Here is a 17,693-nt window from a genome sequence, read left to right as displayed (position 1 = left end):
GGGAACTCCTCTTTGCTGGCGATGCTACATTAACATCTCACACTGAAGAGTGTCTGCAGAGACTCATCGACAGGATTGCGGCTGCCTGCAATGAATTTGGCGTAACCATCAGCCTCAAGAAAGCGAACATCATGGGACAGGACGTCAGAAATGCTCCATCCATCAATATCGGCGACCACGCTCTGGAAGTGGTTCAAGAGTTCACCTACCTAGGCTCAACTATCATCAGTAACCTGTCTCTCTCTGCAGAAATCAACAAGCGCATGGGAAAGGCTTCCACTGCTATGTCCAAACTGGCCAAGAGAGTGTGGGAAAATGGCGCACTAACACTGAACACAGAAGTCCGAGTGTATCAAGCCTGTGTCCTCAGTACCTTGCTCTACGGCAGCAAGGCCTGGACAATGTATGTCAGCCAAGAGCGACGTCTCAATTCATTCCATGTTCGCTGCCTCTGGAGAATCCTTGGCATCAGGTGGCAGGACCATATCTCCAACACAGAAGTCCTTGAGGCGGCCAACATCCCCAGCATATGCACCCTACTGAACCAGCGGCGCTTGAGATGGCTTGGATCGCCAAGGGCACATTGTACAGCGAACTCGTCACTGGTATCAGACCCACCGGCCGTCCATGTCTCCGCTTTAAAGACGTCTGGAAACGTGACATGAAGTCCTGTGACATTGATCACAAGTCGTGGGAGTCAGTTGCCAGCGATTGCCAGAGCTGGCGGGCAGCCATAAAGGCGGGGCTAAAGTGCGGCGAGTCAGAGACTTGGCAGTTGGCAGGAAAAAAGACAGAAGCGCAAGGGACGAGCCAACTGTGCAACAGCCCCGACGACCAAATTTCTCTGCAGCACCTGTGGAAGAGCCTGTCACTCTAGAATTGGCCTTTATAGCCACTCCAGGCACTGGTTCACAAACCACTGACCACCTCCAGGCACTTACCCATTGTCTCTTGAGACAAGGAGGCCAAAGAAGAAGTGGGGTATTTAGTTGAATTGGGTGTGTTAGTTTGGACTTTGTGTGTGGAATGACATGCGTCGTGCAAAATCTTTGTGGTGGTCTGCTGTTAATAAACTTGCAGAATGCATTTGAAATTCACAAATGAATTTCAATATAGGTGATGTGGTGAACTGTGGTGGGACGAATAAGGAGGCCACATACTCCTTGGGAAGTAAGAGTCTCAATGAGTCGAGGTGAAAGGGAATCTAGGGGTATAGATTCACAAATCACTAAAAGTAGAGATGCAGTTTATTAGAGCGATTAACAAAAAGCGCAGCACTGGGGTTCATTTCTAGAGGGGTACAATTCAAAAGCAGAGAAGTTGTATTAAACTTGTGTTGAACATTGTGTTGACCATGCTTTGGGTTCTGTGCACAGTTGTAGTCTGCATATCAAAAAGGCTGAAGAGGCACTGGATGAGGTGCATAAAATATTCACATTAATGATACTGGAACTGAGAGGTTATAACAATAAGGAAAGATTGAACAGGCTGGGCTTTTTTATTTTAAAGCAAAGGCTGAGGGGTGTACTGATAGAGGTCTTGAAAATGATGATGGGCTATATGTAGAGAAAATGTTTCCACCTGCAGACGAGTCCAAAATTAGAGACTATAAATCTACAATAGTCTCTATTAAAAAAAAAAAATCCAATCGGGAATTCAGCAGAAACTCCTTTTGATCAGAGAATGGGGAATTTGATGTCGTAAGGAATAGTTCAGGTGATTAAAATAGATGCATTCAAGAGAAAGCGAGATAAACATGAGGGAGAAAGGCATAGATGGTTTTGCTGATAGGTTAGGTGGAGAAGGGTGGGAGGAGGACCAATTGGGCTGAATAGTCTGTTTCTGTGCCGTAGACTCGGTGTAGCTGCAGATAGTAGAAAGAAATTACTTCAAAATTGTAATCGTACATTTGGAAGGATGATGTGCAGGACAGTATCAGAGCAGGCAGGAAGTGACGGAATTCAGGAAGGGAGACTGAAGCCATCATCGCAGAGTGAGACCATTTGGAGGCAGTGGGAGTGATAACCCAGGGGCCTTAGGAGAATTACAGTATGCAGGATTGTGATGGCTGAAGTTTTGACCTCTGGACTAGAGGGGTCGAGGTAAAAGTAAGAAAGAGGAGGCAGAGAAACTGGGTTCTGGGTGATGGATGAACTTGGGTGGAATAGCTTGTGCTGTGCCAAAGTGTAATCGCTATTCTCGATTTATACTCATTTGAATGCTGCTTCACAAACCACTGACCACCTCTAGGCGCTTTCCCATTGTCTCTCGAGACAAGGAGGCCAAAGAAGAAGAAGAATTCTGAAATATAAATGGAAAATGCTGAAAGTACTCGGCATATCAGGCAGCATCTGTGGAAGGAGAAGCAGTAGTATTTCAGGCTAATGGCCTTTCTTAACTGAAAAAGGTTAAAGATGCCTCATGGGTTTTAAGCAAGTACTGAGGCAGCGAGGGAGAGGAAAGAACAAAAGATTTTTTCTTTTTGTTCTTTTCTCCCCACTACTCCTTTCATTGCCTCTGTACTTGCATAAAACCTGTTAAATCTATAACTTTTTCCAGTTCTGACAAAAGGTCACTGACGTGAAACATTAATTTTGTTTCTCTATCCACAGATGCTGCCTGAATGGCTATTTCCAGTCTTTTCTGCATTTATGTGGTGCCTTTAATGCAGTAAAATGTCTCTGGGTGTTTCACAGAAGTGTGATCAGACATCATTTAATACCTTGTGAAACTCTCGTGCAACGGCACTCCTCTTGATAACTTGTTCTGCTAATAATCATCATCCTGTTTAATCAATCATTGGAACATAGGCACTGAAGTTGGCAGTGAGTTGTGCGTAACACGAAGTGGCCAAGGTTGATAACTGTCGCAGTGCTACCTGTTCTGATATTGCAGTTCATTGATACTGCAACCCATGGGAAGCAGCAAGTTCTGTACTGTTTTCTTTTTCGACCAACGCTACCAAAAACTGAACTGGACCTTGATCTCATTTGCAGTTTGTGCGACTGTACTGGGTGAAAATTGGCTGCAGCCTTTGCTTACATGAGCAGTGCCTACACGTCAAAAGTACTTAATTGACTGTAAAGCACTTTAAGATGTAATGAGGACACATGGTCTATATTAATGCAGGTTGGCTGGAGTGGAAATGAGGGAGGGAAGAGATCTACCTTTTGCTATTTGTTATCTAGTTGCTGATGAGCAGGGTGTTCAGTTAATCCTCAGTGAAGTTGCATTGTGGAACCCGGCAGTCTGACTGCAAGCCTGCAGCTCACAAAGGAAACAGCATCTGGGATCAGGCCAGAGTGATGCGCAATAAATGTATACCAGCTCAGCTAGGGTTGGTTGCTTTGTTTGCCTGTCAGGTCTTGGCTCTATCTCATGCAATACTGACTGGGAATGATGATGCTGTGCTGCGCTCCTCCTTATTGTAACAGCTGTAAACTGCGCAAATGATTGATTTATAGATGACTGCTGCGACTCAGTGGGTCACATTCTGCTGCATTTGAGTCATGGGTTCATGTCCCACTCCACAGACTTGAGCACAAAATCCAGGCTGATCCCAATGCAGTACTGAGGGAATGCTGCACTGTCAGAGGTGTCATCTTCTGAATGGAACTTTAACCTAAGGCCCCGTCTATTCTCTCAGGTGCGCATAGAAGATTCCCTGGTACTAGTTCGAAAAAGTAAGTAACTCCAGGGTTCTGGCCAATATTTATCCAACTGAAATCAGTTTAAAAAAAATTTTTAGTCATTATCACATTGCTTTTGAATTTGTATATCAGAACTGGCAGTACTGATATGTGATGGGACTCAAACCTGGCCACTTGGTGGTGCTATGCACAATGTTCTGCCAGCTTTAATGCTTCTGTTCTAACATTTGATTAAACCGGAGGGTGATCTGTTACTAAAAGAGAATCATGAAGAGGAGAGTCTTTACACAAGAGTTTCAAAAGGTATCGTAGCCTAGCAGTGTCAAGTTGCTTGTGAATCCTGTGAAATGCCTTGAGATGTTTCAGTATGTTTAGAATCGCTTTATGATTGCAGGTTATGTTACTGGACTAACAATCCAGAGGTTCAGACTCCACTATAGCACATTATGCAATTGAATTCACTAAGTCTGGAAGATCTTCCAGTTCTGACGACAGGGCATTGGCATGAAATGTTAACTCTGTGTCTTTAAGATGCTGCCTGACCTGAACATTTCCAGAATTTTCTGTTTTTATCTTGGAATTTAAATGAGCATAAGTTGAGATGTGGTTGCACTTACATCTATCTTTGCGTCCAACACGATATTCTGCCCAAGTCCATGGATCACCCAGAACACTGTTTCTTTGCCTTCTGTTTCTTGGTTGTACTTCAGGCCCCTTCTGTAAAACAGAGGTCGAACATTCAGCCATCACAATTCTCCGTGCTGTAATTTTCCTTACACCACAGGGTAACGGTTCCATTGCTTTCAAATGGCCTCCCTCTGTGATGATGACTTCAGTCTCACTGCCTGAATTCTGTCACTGTCTGCTTGCACAGATATGGTTATGCAAATTGTTGTATCAAATGTAAATTACAATTTGGAAGCAAGTGATTTCCTTCTGCGGTGGTGGCCAGGCACAAACTATATTGTGTAAATCGAGTGTAACAGAACAGGTGCAGGCCATTTGGACCCACCGATCCATGACGCATTTGTGCTCGACACAAGCCTACAGCCCATCCCTCTTCTAACCTTATCACAACCTTTTATTCTTTGTTCCCCCACACCCTTATCTAGCTTCCCCTTGAATGCATCCATGCTATTCGCCTAAACTTGTAGTGGCGAATTCCACATTCTCACCATTCTCTGTGCAAAGAAGTTTCTCCTCAATTCGCTATTGAATTTATTGGTTATTATCTTCTATTGATGACCCTAGTTTTAGTCTCCCCTATGTCTTCACCTCTCTTCCCAAAAATGAGAATTACTTCTCTGTTCTCAAGTGCTTTCATAATAAAGTACTCAATCAGGCTACCCATCAGCCTTCTCTTTTCTGTATCTATGATTAGGTCAGATGACCAGAAGCTCAATCAAAGAGACAACTTTTAAACAGCCTTATGAAGGAGGAGAGGGAAGTGAGGTTAACTGGGCTATTCATTCAGTCGCTGCTGTTTTAGCTCACAAAGCAATAGTCACTGCCGGTCAAAAGCAGTTTTTGTATGTGTTCTGCTCTGAGGTTTCTGAGGTGATCGAAGGTGGAGCATTAATGCATGTCTGTCTTATCCATTCTTCTGGTCATTAATCTCATTTGTTGTTTATGGGACCTTGCAATATTGAAATTGGCTGCTACATTGTCCTATCTAACAGTGACTTTGCTTCAAAAGTAATTGGCCGTGAAGCATTTTGGGCCGTCTTGAGGATGTGAAAGGATGTATGTAAATGCGACTTTTCTGAAGCTGTTCTGTCTCTCTCTGTTATACAAAACCTTTTATAGCACAATATAATGATTTGATATTGTACAGTACATGAAGGTAGATGTATGTGATGTATTAGGAAGCTGTAGTTTACTTCGAAAATGTGACTTGTGCAAAAAATTGCATTTCCCCATTTTGTGAAATTTGGAGACTTTTAAAATTTAATTTACTTTTTTTCCTTCGTTGTCAGAAGCAATTGAGCCAAGGTCACGAGGAGGAAGACCTGGTGGTGATAGCAAGATTGGCACAGGGAGGGGTACACTACGATTACGATCAAAGGGACCTGCAACTGTTGAAGAATTAGTAAGTGCTACAGAATGGAATGATTTTTTGAACATGGTTTAGATATTTAGAGTTTCAAATCTGTTACATGTAAGTTATTTTGTGTTTTTTGTTCTGGAGAATGGAACGACCCAGCCTAATCCCACCTTCCTATACTAGGTCCGTAGTCCTGCAGGTCATGGCTGTTCAAGCAGACGTCCAACTGTTTTTTTAAATGTGAGAGAGTTTCTGCTTCTGCCACCCTTTCAGGCAGAGAATTCCAGGTCCCAACCACCCTCTGGGTGAAAAAAAGCATTTCTTCATCTTCCATCTAATCCTTCTACAGATTAATTCAAATCTATGCCTCTTGTTTTTGACCCCTCAGCTAAAGTAAATAGGTCATCCCTACTTAATCTATCTAGGCCCCTCATAATTTTATAAACCTCAATTAAGTCATCTCTCAGCCTCCTCTGATCCAAAGAAAACAACTCCTGACTATCCAATCTTTTCTCATAGCTAAAATTTTCCAGTCATGGCAACATCCTCGTAGATTTCCCCTGCACCCTCTCCAGTGCAATTGCATCTTTTCTGTAATGTGGTGACCAGAACTGTATGTAGGACTCAAGCTGTGGTCCAACTACTGTTGTATACAGTTCTAGCATAACCTCCCTGCTCTTGTATTCTATGCCTTGGCTAAAAAAAGGAAAGCATGCCATATGCCTGCTTAACCACCTTATTGACCTGTCATGCTGCCTTTAAGGATCTATGGGCACATTCTCCAAGGTCCCTCTGTTCATCTACAGTACCCAGTATCTTCCCGTTTAGTTTGTATTCATTTGCATTTTTGTACCTCCCAAAATGCATTACCTTGAACTTCTCTGGATTGAATTCTATTTTCCACTTTTCTGCCCAGCTGACCACTTATATCTATATCTTCCTGCAGCCTAAAGCTTTCCTTCTCACTGTCAACCATATGTCCAAATTTTGTCTCAACTGTCGATGACTTTATCATGTCCCCTACATTTGAGTCTAATGTAAACTGCAAAAAGCAAGGGCCTGAATACGGAGCCTTGCGGAACCTCATTGTTAACAGCCTCCCAGTTGCAAAAACACCCGTCAACCATTACCCTTGGATTCCTGCCACTAAGCCAAATTTGGATCCAATTTGCCATCCTCCCTTGGATTCCTAGGACTTTTGACCAGTCTGCCATATGGAACTTCATCAAAAGCCTTGCTAAAATCCATGTAGACCACATCCACCACTCTGCCCTCATCAACCCTACTTGTCACTTCCTCAAAAAATTCAATCAAGTTCCTTTAAATCCATGCTGACTTTCCTTGATTAATCTATGCCTTTCTAAATGAAAGTTGATACTGTCCCTCAGAATTGAGAAAAAAAAAGACCCAAGAGATTTGATGGAGCGTTTTAAAATTATGAAGACTTAGATAGGGTGGATGTGGAGGAACTGTTTGCACTTGTAAATGAGTCAGGAGCAAGGCAGTGAAAATATAAGATTGCCGTTATGGATCAAATAAAAAATTAAGGAAAAATTTCTTTACACAGCTGAGAATGTGGAACTAGCTGCCACGTGGAGTGGTTGAAGCAGATAGCATGATGCAAAATGAGGGAAAGGGTACAACGGGGGAAGGTAACTAGAGTGAGGGGAAGCTTGTATATAGTATGAGCACCTGCATAGATCTGTTGGGGAAAATAGCTTGTTTCTATGCTGTAACTTCAGCGTAATTGTGTGAGCCACATCAGACTGGGCTGGATTTCAACCAGATCCCATAGGTTAAATACCTGTGTCAAACTACCCAGTTTCCACCTAAAAACTGTTAAGATTACTGTTCCAATACAGTTATACCTGAGCTAATTTCTGTTTGCTGTGTCTGATGCCTGAACCTGTGGAAATAGTGCACTAAATTAGCAACAGCATCAACAACTTGTTTTTACTGTACTTTACTGTAGTGAAATATCCCATAATGCTTCAAGAGTGATTATTAAATAAAATTTGGCACCGAGCCACAAGAGACATGAGGATTGATCCGAGAGTCAGGATTTAAGGAGGGTCTTAAAAGAGGAAAGGGAGGTAGACAGGTATAGGGAGGGAATTCTCGAGCTCAGGGCTTTGGCAGCTTCTGGCACAGTCACCAGTGGTGGGCAATTTTAAAATTGGGGATATGTGAGAGGCTGGAATTAGAGGAGCGCAGTTATCTGAGAGTTATGGGGCTGGAGCAGCTAGAAAAAGTGAGGGACAATGCCATAGAGGGATTTGAAAACGGGGCTAAGTGTTTTAAAATTGAGTCATCGTCTGTCCAGGAGCCCATGTAGGTCAGCAAGCACAGGGATGATGAGTGAACGGGACTTGGTATGAGTTTGAGCCGCAGAGTTTTGGATGAGATAGTGTTTGCGGAGGGCACAAAGTGGGAGGGCAGCCAGGAGGGTATTGGAATAGTTGAGTCTCAAGGTAACAGCCAAGGATGAGTGTTTTGGCAGCAGGTGAGCTGTGGCAGAGACTCAGATGGACAGTGTTATGGAAATGGAAGTAAGCAGTCTTGGTGATGCAGTGAAGATGGGGTTAGAAGCTCACTTTATGGTCAAATATTTTACTGTTTTAGGATAACACTGAATTTCTTTGTGGAGGGGATCTTCCTGCTTGCATTTCTAATGTTAATTTTAAATAGTCTAGCTTGAAACCTATTAATAGGGATCCTTTTTGTGCCAGATATTTCTGCAGTGTTTTTCTTTTAAACAGACATTTTATTTGATCACGCTACAGAAAAAAAAATAACAGGCTGATATCTAGCACATGAAGCATCAATCAACATCACAAAGCATGGTGTACATACTTCAATAAACTCCAGCTTTACCTCTCTTATCCCACCTTCAAGATGACCCAGTGAACAGGCTACAAACAGAATAAAGTGCTTTATTCTGTCCGTTTTCTGGACAGGCTGAGGGTCATCCAGCATGCACCCTGCTGTACATTCCCCAAGCATATTTCACAAGATAAATACAGAATATTGTATCCAATTCTGGGCAGCACACTCTCGGAAAGATGTGGAGGCCTTGCAGAGGGAGCAGAGGATATTTATTAGAATGGTACCAGGCATGAGAGACTTCAGTTATGTGCAGAGAGTGAGGAAACTGTGACTGTTCTTACACCAGAGAAGCTTAAGGTGCGATTTAATCGAGATAGTCAAAATCATGAAGGACTTTGGAGTAAATAAGGAGAAACTGCTTCCATTGGCAGGAGGGTCGATAAACAGTGAGTTATGATCGGGACTGCTTTGCATGGTGGGCTGAATGGCCTGTTGTATGACATGATTCTTTGTGCCTCTTGGATGTGCACTACTTCAATCTTCCTGAAGGCAGACTTCAAGACTTGGTGAGGCGAGCCTTATTCCACAGTGAGTGAAATGCACAGCACAACATAGATTTTCAAGCACAGAAGTGAACCCAGACCTGAAACATTAACTTTGTTTCTCTCTCCAACTGTGCTGCCAGACCTGCTGGGTATTTCCAGCACTTTGTTTTTATCCCCAGGACATTAACTTAGGCCTCCTGGATTACTAGTCCAGTGACATTACCACCGTCTCTGTGGACACTATATTACATTACTGATTCAGAATTATATTGGCCGTTCTTGGTGTATAGCCATGATTATCTAGGTTTGTTTTACGTGTTAGCTTTAGGTCAGTTGGTAGCACTCGTGCCTTGAGTCAGGAGGTGGTGGATTTGAGCCTCACTTTGGAGACTTGAGCACATAATCTAGGCTGACACTTCCGGTGCAGTACTGAAGGAGTGCTGCACAATTTGAAGTGCCTCTGTGCGGATGAGAGGTTAAACCAAGGGCTCCATTTACCCTTTCAGATGGACATAAAAGATCTCATGACGCTATTGGAAGAAGAGCTGGGGAAGTAAATGAGGTCGAAGGAGAGATGAGAGAAACACGAGCGACTGAAGAAGAAATTGTGCAGAATAGTTGAGTAATTGGAGGGGCTCGTGGAGTGGCCTGTTTCGGTGCTGTACATTCCTGCATAACTCTCCCGGTGCCTGGTCAACATTTATCCTGCAACTAATGCCTAACCCATCCCACCCCTAGATTATTAGATCATTTATATCATTGCAGTTTGTGCTCAAATTGGCTGCTGATTCACAGTGATTACACTTCAAGGATAATCCATTGAGAAAAGAGCTTTGGGATGTCCTGAGGTTGTGAAAGGTGCTGTTATATAATATAAAATAACATGAGGATCTTTTGTATGGTAAATTTGTTGATTGTCTTACAGTCCATAGTCAATTGACTTTTATTCTTGAACTAACTTTTTTTTATATCAACAGCCCACTGAATTTGAAGAAAAGGCAATCAGTAAAGTTGATGATCTGTTAGAAAGTTATATGGGTATAAGGGACACAGAATTAGGTGAGTTTATTGCTATTTTTCCTAACAATGGTTTTTGGTTCTATAGAACTCTAAATAACCAAAGTGTTTCTCTCTTTTATAGTTATTTGTGAAACGTGTTTTTCAATCTCGTGTTACTAGTGTTCCACTAGGATTTCAGGATACAAGTGTGAAATTTTCATACCTAGCAATACAGATCTTCTACTTCCAAACTTGGGTTTACCTAAACAGCATTTTGAGCTGTCTAACACAAGAGGGGCAATTTGAATGGAGCAATTCAGGAGTATCTCTCAGTATTTCAGCATATTGGCTTAAACTGTGATTGGACAAGAGGCCACAGGTTCTAAACTAGTGTAAGGCACATTTTGAACTCCTGTCAGGACGTTCTTTAGAGTGACCAATCCTTGGAACAGACTTTAGGTGCTATATTTGCATGCTATGAGTGGTGGAAGTAGGGGTTTGGCTTGAGGCCTTAACTGGCTGAATGAACTAACTTGAGTAGTCTGAATCTCCAACTTGTGAAATGCTTCATTTCCATCCTGTATTAGCACAGCTGATTTGCTCAGTGAGGGTGCTACATTCCTGATTGCATTGTTGATTCTCTGACACCCCTCTGTTATACGTTGCTATGTAGTTAAAAGAGTGAAGCTCCTTTGTTAAATAATTTGTCCTGAAAATGTGAAGGACTGCAGTTTTGTCATTTCTGGCCCATCAGGATTGCCCTGAACTCTATTCATCAAATCAAATGAAAGGTAAGCCATGACCCTTGACGAACTGGTAGCTCCAACAAAAGCAGTGTCTCGGTTGGGTGAGAGAAAAGTCTCAGGTCTATATAAAAATTCTCTAAGTTCTCTGTATATTTTAATGGTGTGTCAGGTGGCGTGTGTTAGTAAGCAGTGCTGCGAAAGATCACCAGACGCACAGGGGTGCAGCCCTTTAGAAGAATGGCCTTTAAAATTATGAAGGGGTTTGCTAGGGTCATTGCAGTCAAGATGGTTCCACTTGTGGGGTATCCCAAAACTAAGGGCCATTAATATAAGATATTCACTAATTAATCCAATAGAAAAGTCAGGTGAAACTTCTTTACCCAGAGAGTGGTGAGAATGTGGAACTTGCTACCACAAAGGAGTAGTTAAGGTGAATAACACAGATTCAATTAAAGGAAGCTGGATGGCTACACCAGGGAGAAAGGACTAGGAGGTTATGCTGATTGGGTGTCAATGAAATAGATCAGCAGGCAGTTCGTGTAGAGCATAAAAACCAATACAGACCAGATGGGCTGAATGGCGTATTTCTGTCCTGCAAATTCTACGTAATCCTAAAGAATGGTGCTTGTGTGCCTAATGTTGCCTTTATTGTAATGCCCAGGATGACAGCAAATTTGATCCCCTATCATTTCTGAAATCTTTTTTGCGAGGGGGTGGGGGGGTTGAAATTTTTTTTTCACTTGGTCAAAAACTGAACTGGTTGCTGTGAGGACCGCTTTCATAGAAGTAAGATTTGGGTCCTGGTCAGCTAATGTTAGCTGTTGGCAAATGATGTGGTAGCCTAGTAGTGACAACAGTCTAATAGAATTATACAGCACTGAAGGAGGCCATTTGACTCATCGTGCCTCTGCTGGTTATGAGTGAGTTCAAGGCCCAGCATAGCAATTATGAAAATGAATTCAATAATTTTGGTAATTTGTGAGCTGGTATCAGAAAAATTTGTGGCCAAGAAAGTTGCTGAAAGTTGTTTATATCTAAATGCTTCACTAATGTCCTTTGGGGAAGGGAATCTGCCGCCCCTACCAGTAAAATACAGGAAATAGGAACATCGGACTTAGGAGCAGGAATAGGCCATTTGGCCCTTCGAGCCTGCTCCACCATTCGATAAGATCATGGCTGATCTGGTTGTAGTCGCAACTCCACTTTCCTGTCTTCTGGCCCATAACCCTTGACTTCCTTGTCTGTCACAAATCTATCTAACTCAGCCTTGAATAAATTCAATGACCCAATCAGGAATGGGAAATGCTGGCAAAGCACAATCAATCAGCCGGCATCTGTAGAGTGGAGAGATTCTTTAAGGTGTTAGATGCAAACTCTTCTTTTGAAGTGTTTTTCTTTTTATTTACTTTGGGATGTTGCTTTATTAGTCTGTTAGGACATCTCTCCCAACTTGAGCACCAGTTCCCAGATTCTGGCAAAGACTTTGCAGGGTCAACTAAAGGTTTTCCTGATGTGATGTGTATCCGTTTTAAGATTCCCCCCCCCCCCACCCAATGTTTGAAGTTTGTAATTGTTGACATGGGAATGATTTGTTTGGCCACTTCAGAGGGAGTTAAGAGTCAACCATGTTGTACAACTGACTTGCATGTTCTCAGGAGGTTGTTTTTGGAACAGTGTTACGACCAGGTGAGGAAGGGGTCTCTGGCTCCCCTTTTGCCCCTTCTCTGGTTTGACGGCAATAGGGTTTATCCTTTTATCACAGTGAATTAACTTACCACTTCAGTGAGCACTTGTTGTTCTAATACAACTGCAAATGAATCAATCAGACAGATTTTCTTGTTTAAACAAGAAAGATGCAAGTTTGTTAACCTTATCACTCTAAACCGGTTACAATTACTAAAATGCGCTATGCATCCATGCCTGCATTCGCACAAGAGCCACACACACAAAGGGAAAAACAGAGTTGGAGGTTGGAGTAGAGTCCTTAATAAATGGAATTTAAATACTGAGTCTCAGTCTCAGTGTCTTTGGTTGAAATTGTAGTCCTGAAGTCCTCGCTTGGCCACGTGCACAGTTCGGGCTTGCTTCAGGTTCCTGACTATAAGGATCTGTAGACATGAGGCTTAGTAGCTGCAGCTGAGGCTTATCTGGGACTTTACTGGAGAGAGAGATGTTCCCTTGCTGGATCACAGTTACTGTCTGCCTTCTGAGTCACCACTCTCAAATCTCCAGAGTGGCCCAAGCAGTCGTGTGATATGACCACCCCTTTGTGTTTGAATCTGAATCTTCTGGAAGAGTCTTTTGAAATTCAAGGCTGTCCCCTCAAGCTGTTCAGACAAACTTGGTGGGTGGTGGTTTGGCTCTTTCAAAGTCAATGGGTGTCGATGCCTTTTGACTACCATGTTGATAAGGCTATCTCAGATAAGTGAATCAGAGCGCCCCATTGTTCTGGCTAGGCTGAGTTGATCACTTCTGCCTCAAGCCTGATTGATTGGATTTTTCAAATGCAGATTGTGCGTGGCCACCTTGGCTGCTAGCTGTTCTGTTTTAAAAGTTATTTGTAACAATTTCCAGGAAAAATCTCAGGCAAAGTTCCACACGATGAAATTAATATTTCCATTTGGCATGTGGGATTTTCGTCACAACAGCCTGACATAGTCATGCTCACTGAATCATATTCGTCATCAGCAATGCTGACTCCACCACAACCATCCCTGGGTCATAGACCCTGTAGCGGTGGGGCACAGGTAGTTAGGGGTGACTCTGGGAGTTCTGAACCTTGAAGTTTGATGGCTTCAGATTAAACACATGGAGCAGCCCTCCTGTTGATCATCACCAACCACCCCCCCTCCAAGTGGCAAATTGATATTTCTCCATATTGTGTGTCACCCAGTGGGAGCTCTGAGGGAAGCAAAGGCACTGAATGTACTCTGGATAAGAGGATGTAATCAGTGTCTGCCACCAACTGACTTGGTGGTACCATCATTGGCCAAGTCCTGAAGAACATAGCTGCCAGATTGAGCCTGTGTCAGGTGGTGACGGAACCAACAACCTGTGAAGCAGCATGCAACATTTTAGTACTTTAAAGGGGCCGATAAATGCAAGTTGTTAAAACCTGTTTTACTCTTTTTCTCATTAGCTGCGACCATGGTTGAGGTCGGAAAGGACAAGAAAAATCCTGATGAATTTGCAGTGGCACTCGATGAAGCTCTTGGAGACTTTGCATTCCCAGACGAGTTTGTCTTCGACATTTGGGGAGCGATAGGTGACGCTAAGAAGGGAAGACTTTAGTGCCAACATTTCTATAGGGATTAATGGACAGTGTTTTGAAGCTTTTCATTCATTGTTCCCTTTTTAATGTCAAATGGACAATTCACTTTGTAGCCTGAAAATAGAATGAATGCAGTTTTAATTGAAGCATTTGATTTGCCCTGTGACTTATGTCCATTTGTGCTATTACAGCTTAGTTTTTATTGAGTTATTTTCGCTCTATAAACTCTAAATGGGAGGACAGTGATCATAAACACAAGGCCAAATAAATGTAACACACAGCACTCCCCATACCCCACTCCCACCACCACTCCCCTTCCCCCCCCCAACTACCAAACAGTTTGTGTAGGGGAAGAGTGAAGGGCAGACTTGCCTTGATCAAACTCAACACACCCATGTTTTCCAAGGGTCTTGATGAATTGTTGAGGGATTTACCTCTTCCATTTCTCCCTTGTGTCTGCTGGGGAGCAGCATTCAGATGCAAATATAAAAGGAGGGTGAGTGGGTTGAGAGACCAGAAGGTGCTCACTCTTTCCCTATCAAGAATGGCAAAAATCAAAGCACTTATAACCTGATGCCCATTTACCAATGTTGCCACTGGGTAAAGTGTAATAATGGGAGTGGGAAAGATTTAATTCAATATCCACTTCAACTAAACAATTACAGCTACAGAGTCTGTTATTTCAAAATTGGATTGTGTCTGAAGGGAGCATTTGCAATTTATGGCACGCTGGTTTAGTGCTGGCTGTAGTAATCTGAGGTGATGAATTAAGGGTACTGTACACTAAAGCATATTGGCAGTGATGCAGTTCCTTATTCGTATACTGAATAAGGCTGGCGACAACATTGATTTACTGTAGCTGAATAAATTATATTGGGCCAAAGACGTTCTGAAGAATATTTTGTGCACTCAAATTGCTCAATTTAATGGGGGTTTTGTACAACTTGTGCTACGTATATGGGCCTAATATTGAGTCAAAATATAAAGAATTGCAAACCAAGAAGTGTTTTTATCACAATCTGGGTTTTTATGAAGCCTTAAATTTATTTACCACAGTGTGCCTAATGCCATTCTGCAGTGTGTTTTTATAACCAAATTACTAATTTTGATCTTTGCATGAAATGTGGTACTGGGACTGTCACCTAATCAGAAGTTTGCTAAGATTTCTATTTTTAAATATTGATCCAGTACTTCCTATTTTGAATTCATTTAATCTTTAAATACATGTTGCCTGTTGATTTATAGGAATGCAGGTAGGAGTTTACTATAGGAGGGTTCTCCTTACCTGGGGCAATGTCCTCATCTGGCACAGCTCCCCTGTCCCTAACGCCCATTCACTTGAAAGTTATTCCTTAACCCCAGTGCTGCACAGAGTGCGGGAAGCTAGCCAGAGCTTCTTGGAAGAATAATTTTTGTATAACATTGTTTGGTGAGTCAAGCTTTATAATTATTTTTCCACCCACTGAACATTTTCATTTTTTAATGCAGTATATAACCAGATCTAATTGAGATTGCTTCATGCATTGGTTGTCTGTAATCTTGAACATCTTGTTTATTTATTTGAGCTTTTTGTTCTACATCTGGATGGATTTTTGTTCATATGGCTATATCTTTCAATGGGATGTAGGTGCTTATTCCAGTTTATATTTCTATAACTTTACAATCGCCTTACTGAAACACTTACCTCAGAAACTGTTCCCGGGGTGTCCAACCTTAGTCCCCATGGGCTGAACAGGTATGTACCATGGAGTCTCACCAGACTGTAAATGAAGTTTAGATCAACATTCCCATTAACTTGTATATATCTCGAGCTGCTGATGCCCCCAGGTTTTGGCATTTTGATTCAGAATTTATTGACCAATGAGGCGAAAGCACAACCTCTCCCTCCCCTGCACCTTCCAAATAACCCAGCTCTTTCCAAACCTCCAGGCTCACAACTCAAACAGGACCAACCAGAGTAAGAAACACAAGCACAAACAGGGCTTGACCTGCTAAGGACCTGGAGGCTGCAGGTGGACTCATAGGTTGCAATTTAGACACCTCTGTCTAACGGGACCAGTTTTCCTTTTAAATTCAACCAAATTTCTCTGCACTTTCATTTATAGGGGAAATCAAAAACAGGGAAAAATAACTAAGCATTAATCACAAAGGGTGTCGCACAGTGCAAATGGACATTCTGCCATAATTGTACTTCAAAATGCCACTATGGATTATAATGACTACTTTGCCTAAAACAATGCATCTGTGTGTGAACTACTGAAAATTAGAAATGAGATTTACACTACATTAGGAGAAAAAGTCTTCTGTAAAGATTGTTTTCTATTAAAGATTTTTTGAGAAACCTTGTGTTAAAAATATTGGTATGATAAATAACAGAAATATGCTTAGTTTTGTGATTAAATCCTTTGTACAGCATTTATCACTGCTTTTTGCTTTCATCACAGGTGTTCATTTTGATGATGTAAGATCTTCCACTTTGGGTTTTCTCAGCATCAAGCGCTCCCAGGTCAGCAGTAACACTTTGCAGTGTAAAGTCTCCTCTGTTCCTCCCCAATCATGTGCCTCAGTCCCACACTTGAGCGCTTCCTTCGGCATTAGTGTGCCATATTTCTCAATGTCATTTTAATGCCAAATTAGACCATTTTGTACATGATTTATTCCCACTATGAAATGAGTTGAGACGACCCATCCTCATACTTCACAGAAGTAATTTCTCCCATCAGACTGGGCTTGACTCAAACCCAAAAAACAGATTAAAGATCAGTATCTGATCTACTACACCGTCCAATCCCTCACATTTTCTAAAAAGAACTTGCATTTATATAGTGCCTTTCATGTCACAAAGCGCTGCACAGCCAATAAAGTACTTGTGAAGTAGGGAAACGTGGCATTACTGCTCAAACAAGGTCCCACAATCCCCAACAAGATAATTGACCAGATAATCTGCTTCAGTGATTGAAGGATAAATGATGGTTGGGATTATAGTCATCCTAGAGATTCTTTTCAGGTCTTCACACTGCAGCTGGTGAGTTTCCATCATGGATCTAAGGTAAAGTCTCCATTGCCAGTTGGCTGGAGATTTATCCGATAAAATCAATGGAAGTGGAGGGGAAGTCACTTGGATGTTTTCGTGTGAGTTTGCTGTTAATCTACTTAATTAATGAATCCAGATCAAGTTGGAACAAAAGAATTTCCAGTAAGTATTCAGTCATGGGATTCATTACAGCACAGAAGGAGGCAATTTGGCCCAACGGGTCCATGCTGGCTCTCCTATCCCCGCAACCCTGTAAGCTTATTTCCCTCAAGTACCCATCAATTTCCTTTTGAAACAATTACTTGTCTGTGCTTCCACCACCCTCGTGGGCAGCAAGTTCCAGGTCATTACCACTCTGCATTAAAAAAAAAAGTTCTCCCTCGCATCTTCCCTGCATCTCTTGCCCAAAACCTTAAATCTGTGTCCCCTAGTCCTTGTATCATCAGCTAACGGGAGCAGCATTTCTTTGTCTACTTTATCTAAACTGCCATAATCTTGTACACCTATACAAGATATCCCCTCAACCTCCTTTGCTCCAGGGAGCACAGCCCCAGCTTCAACCTAATCTTTTAGCTAAA

At 42.2% G+C, this 17,693-nt stretch overlaps 1 protein-coding gene across 2 annotated transcripts in view; it reads left to right on the top strand.

The window, feature by feature from the left end:
* gipc2 (GIPC PDZ domain containing family, member 2) overlaps positions 1 to 16,422 on the top strand; it is an 86,901-nt gene extending 70,479 nt beyond the window's left edge. The window contains exons 4-6 of one of the 2 annotated variants that reach the window (XM_068036663.1): positions 5,630 to 5,739; positions 10,043 to 10,124; positions 13,950 to 16,422. In XM_068036663.1, coding sequence (XP_067892764.1) covers positions 5,630 to 5,739; positions 10,043 to 10,124; positions 13,950 to 14,101 — 344 coding nt within the window. In that variant the 3' untranslated portion in view covers positions 14,102 to 16,422. Of the gene's footprint in view, positions 1 to 5,626; positions 5,740 to 10,042; positions 10,125 to 13,949 lie in introns of both variants that reach the window. The other variant, XM_068036662.1, reaches the window with a different exon arrangement.
* The last annotated feature ends 1,271 nt before the right edge of the window (positions 16,423 to 17,693 follow it).

The sequence above is a fragment of the Heterodontus francisci genome, chromosome 8, assembly GCF_036365525.1.
Source record: "Heterodontus francisci isolate sHetFra1 chromosome 8, sHetFra1.hap1, whole genome shotgun sequence".
Classification (NCBI taxonomy): Eukaryota; Metazoa; Chordata; class Chondrichthyes; order Heterodontiformes; family Heterodontidae; genus Heterodontus; species Heterodontus francisci.
The sequence above is the reverse complement of the archived record's forward strand: the minus strand, read 5'-3'. Positions and strand labels throughout refer to the sequence as shown.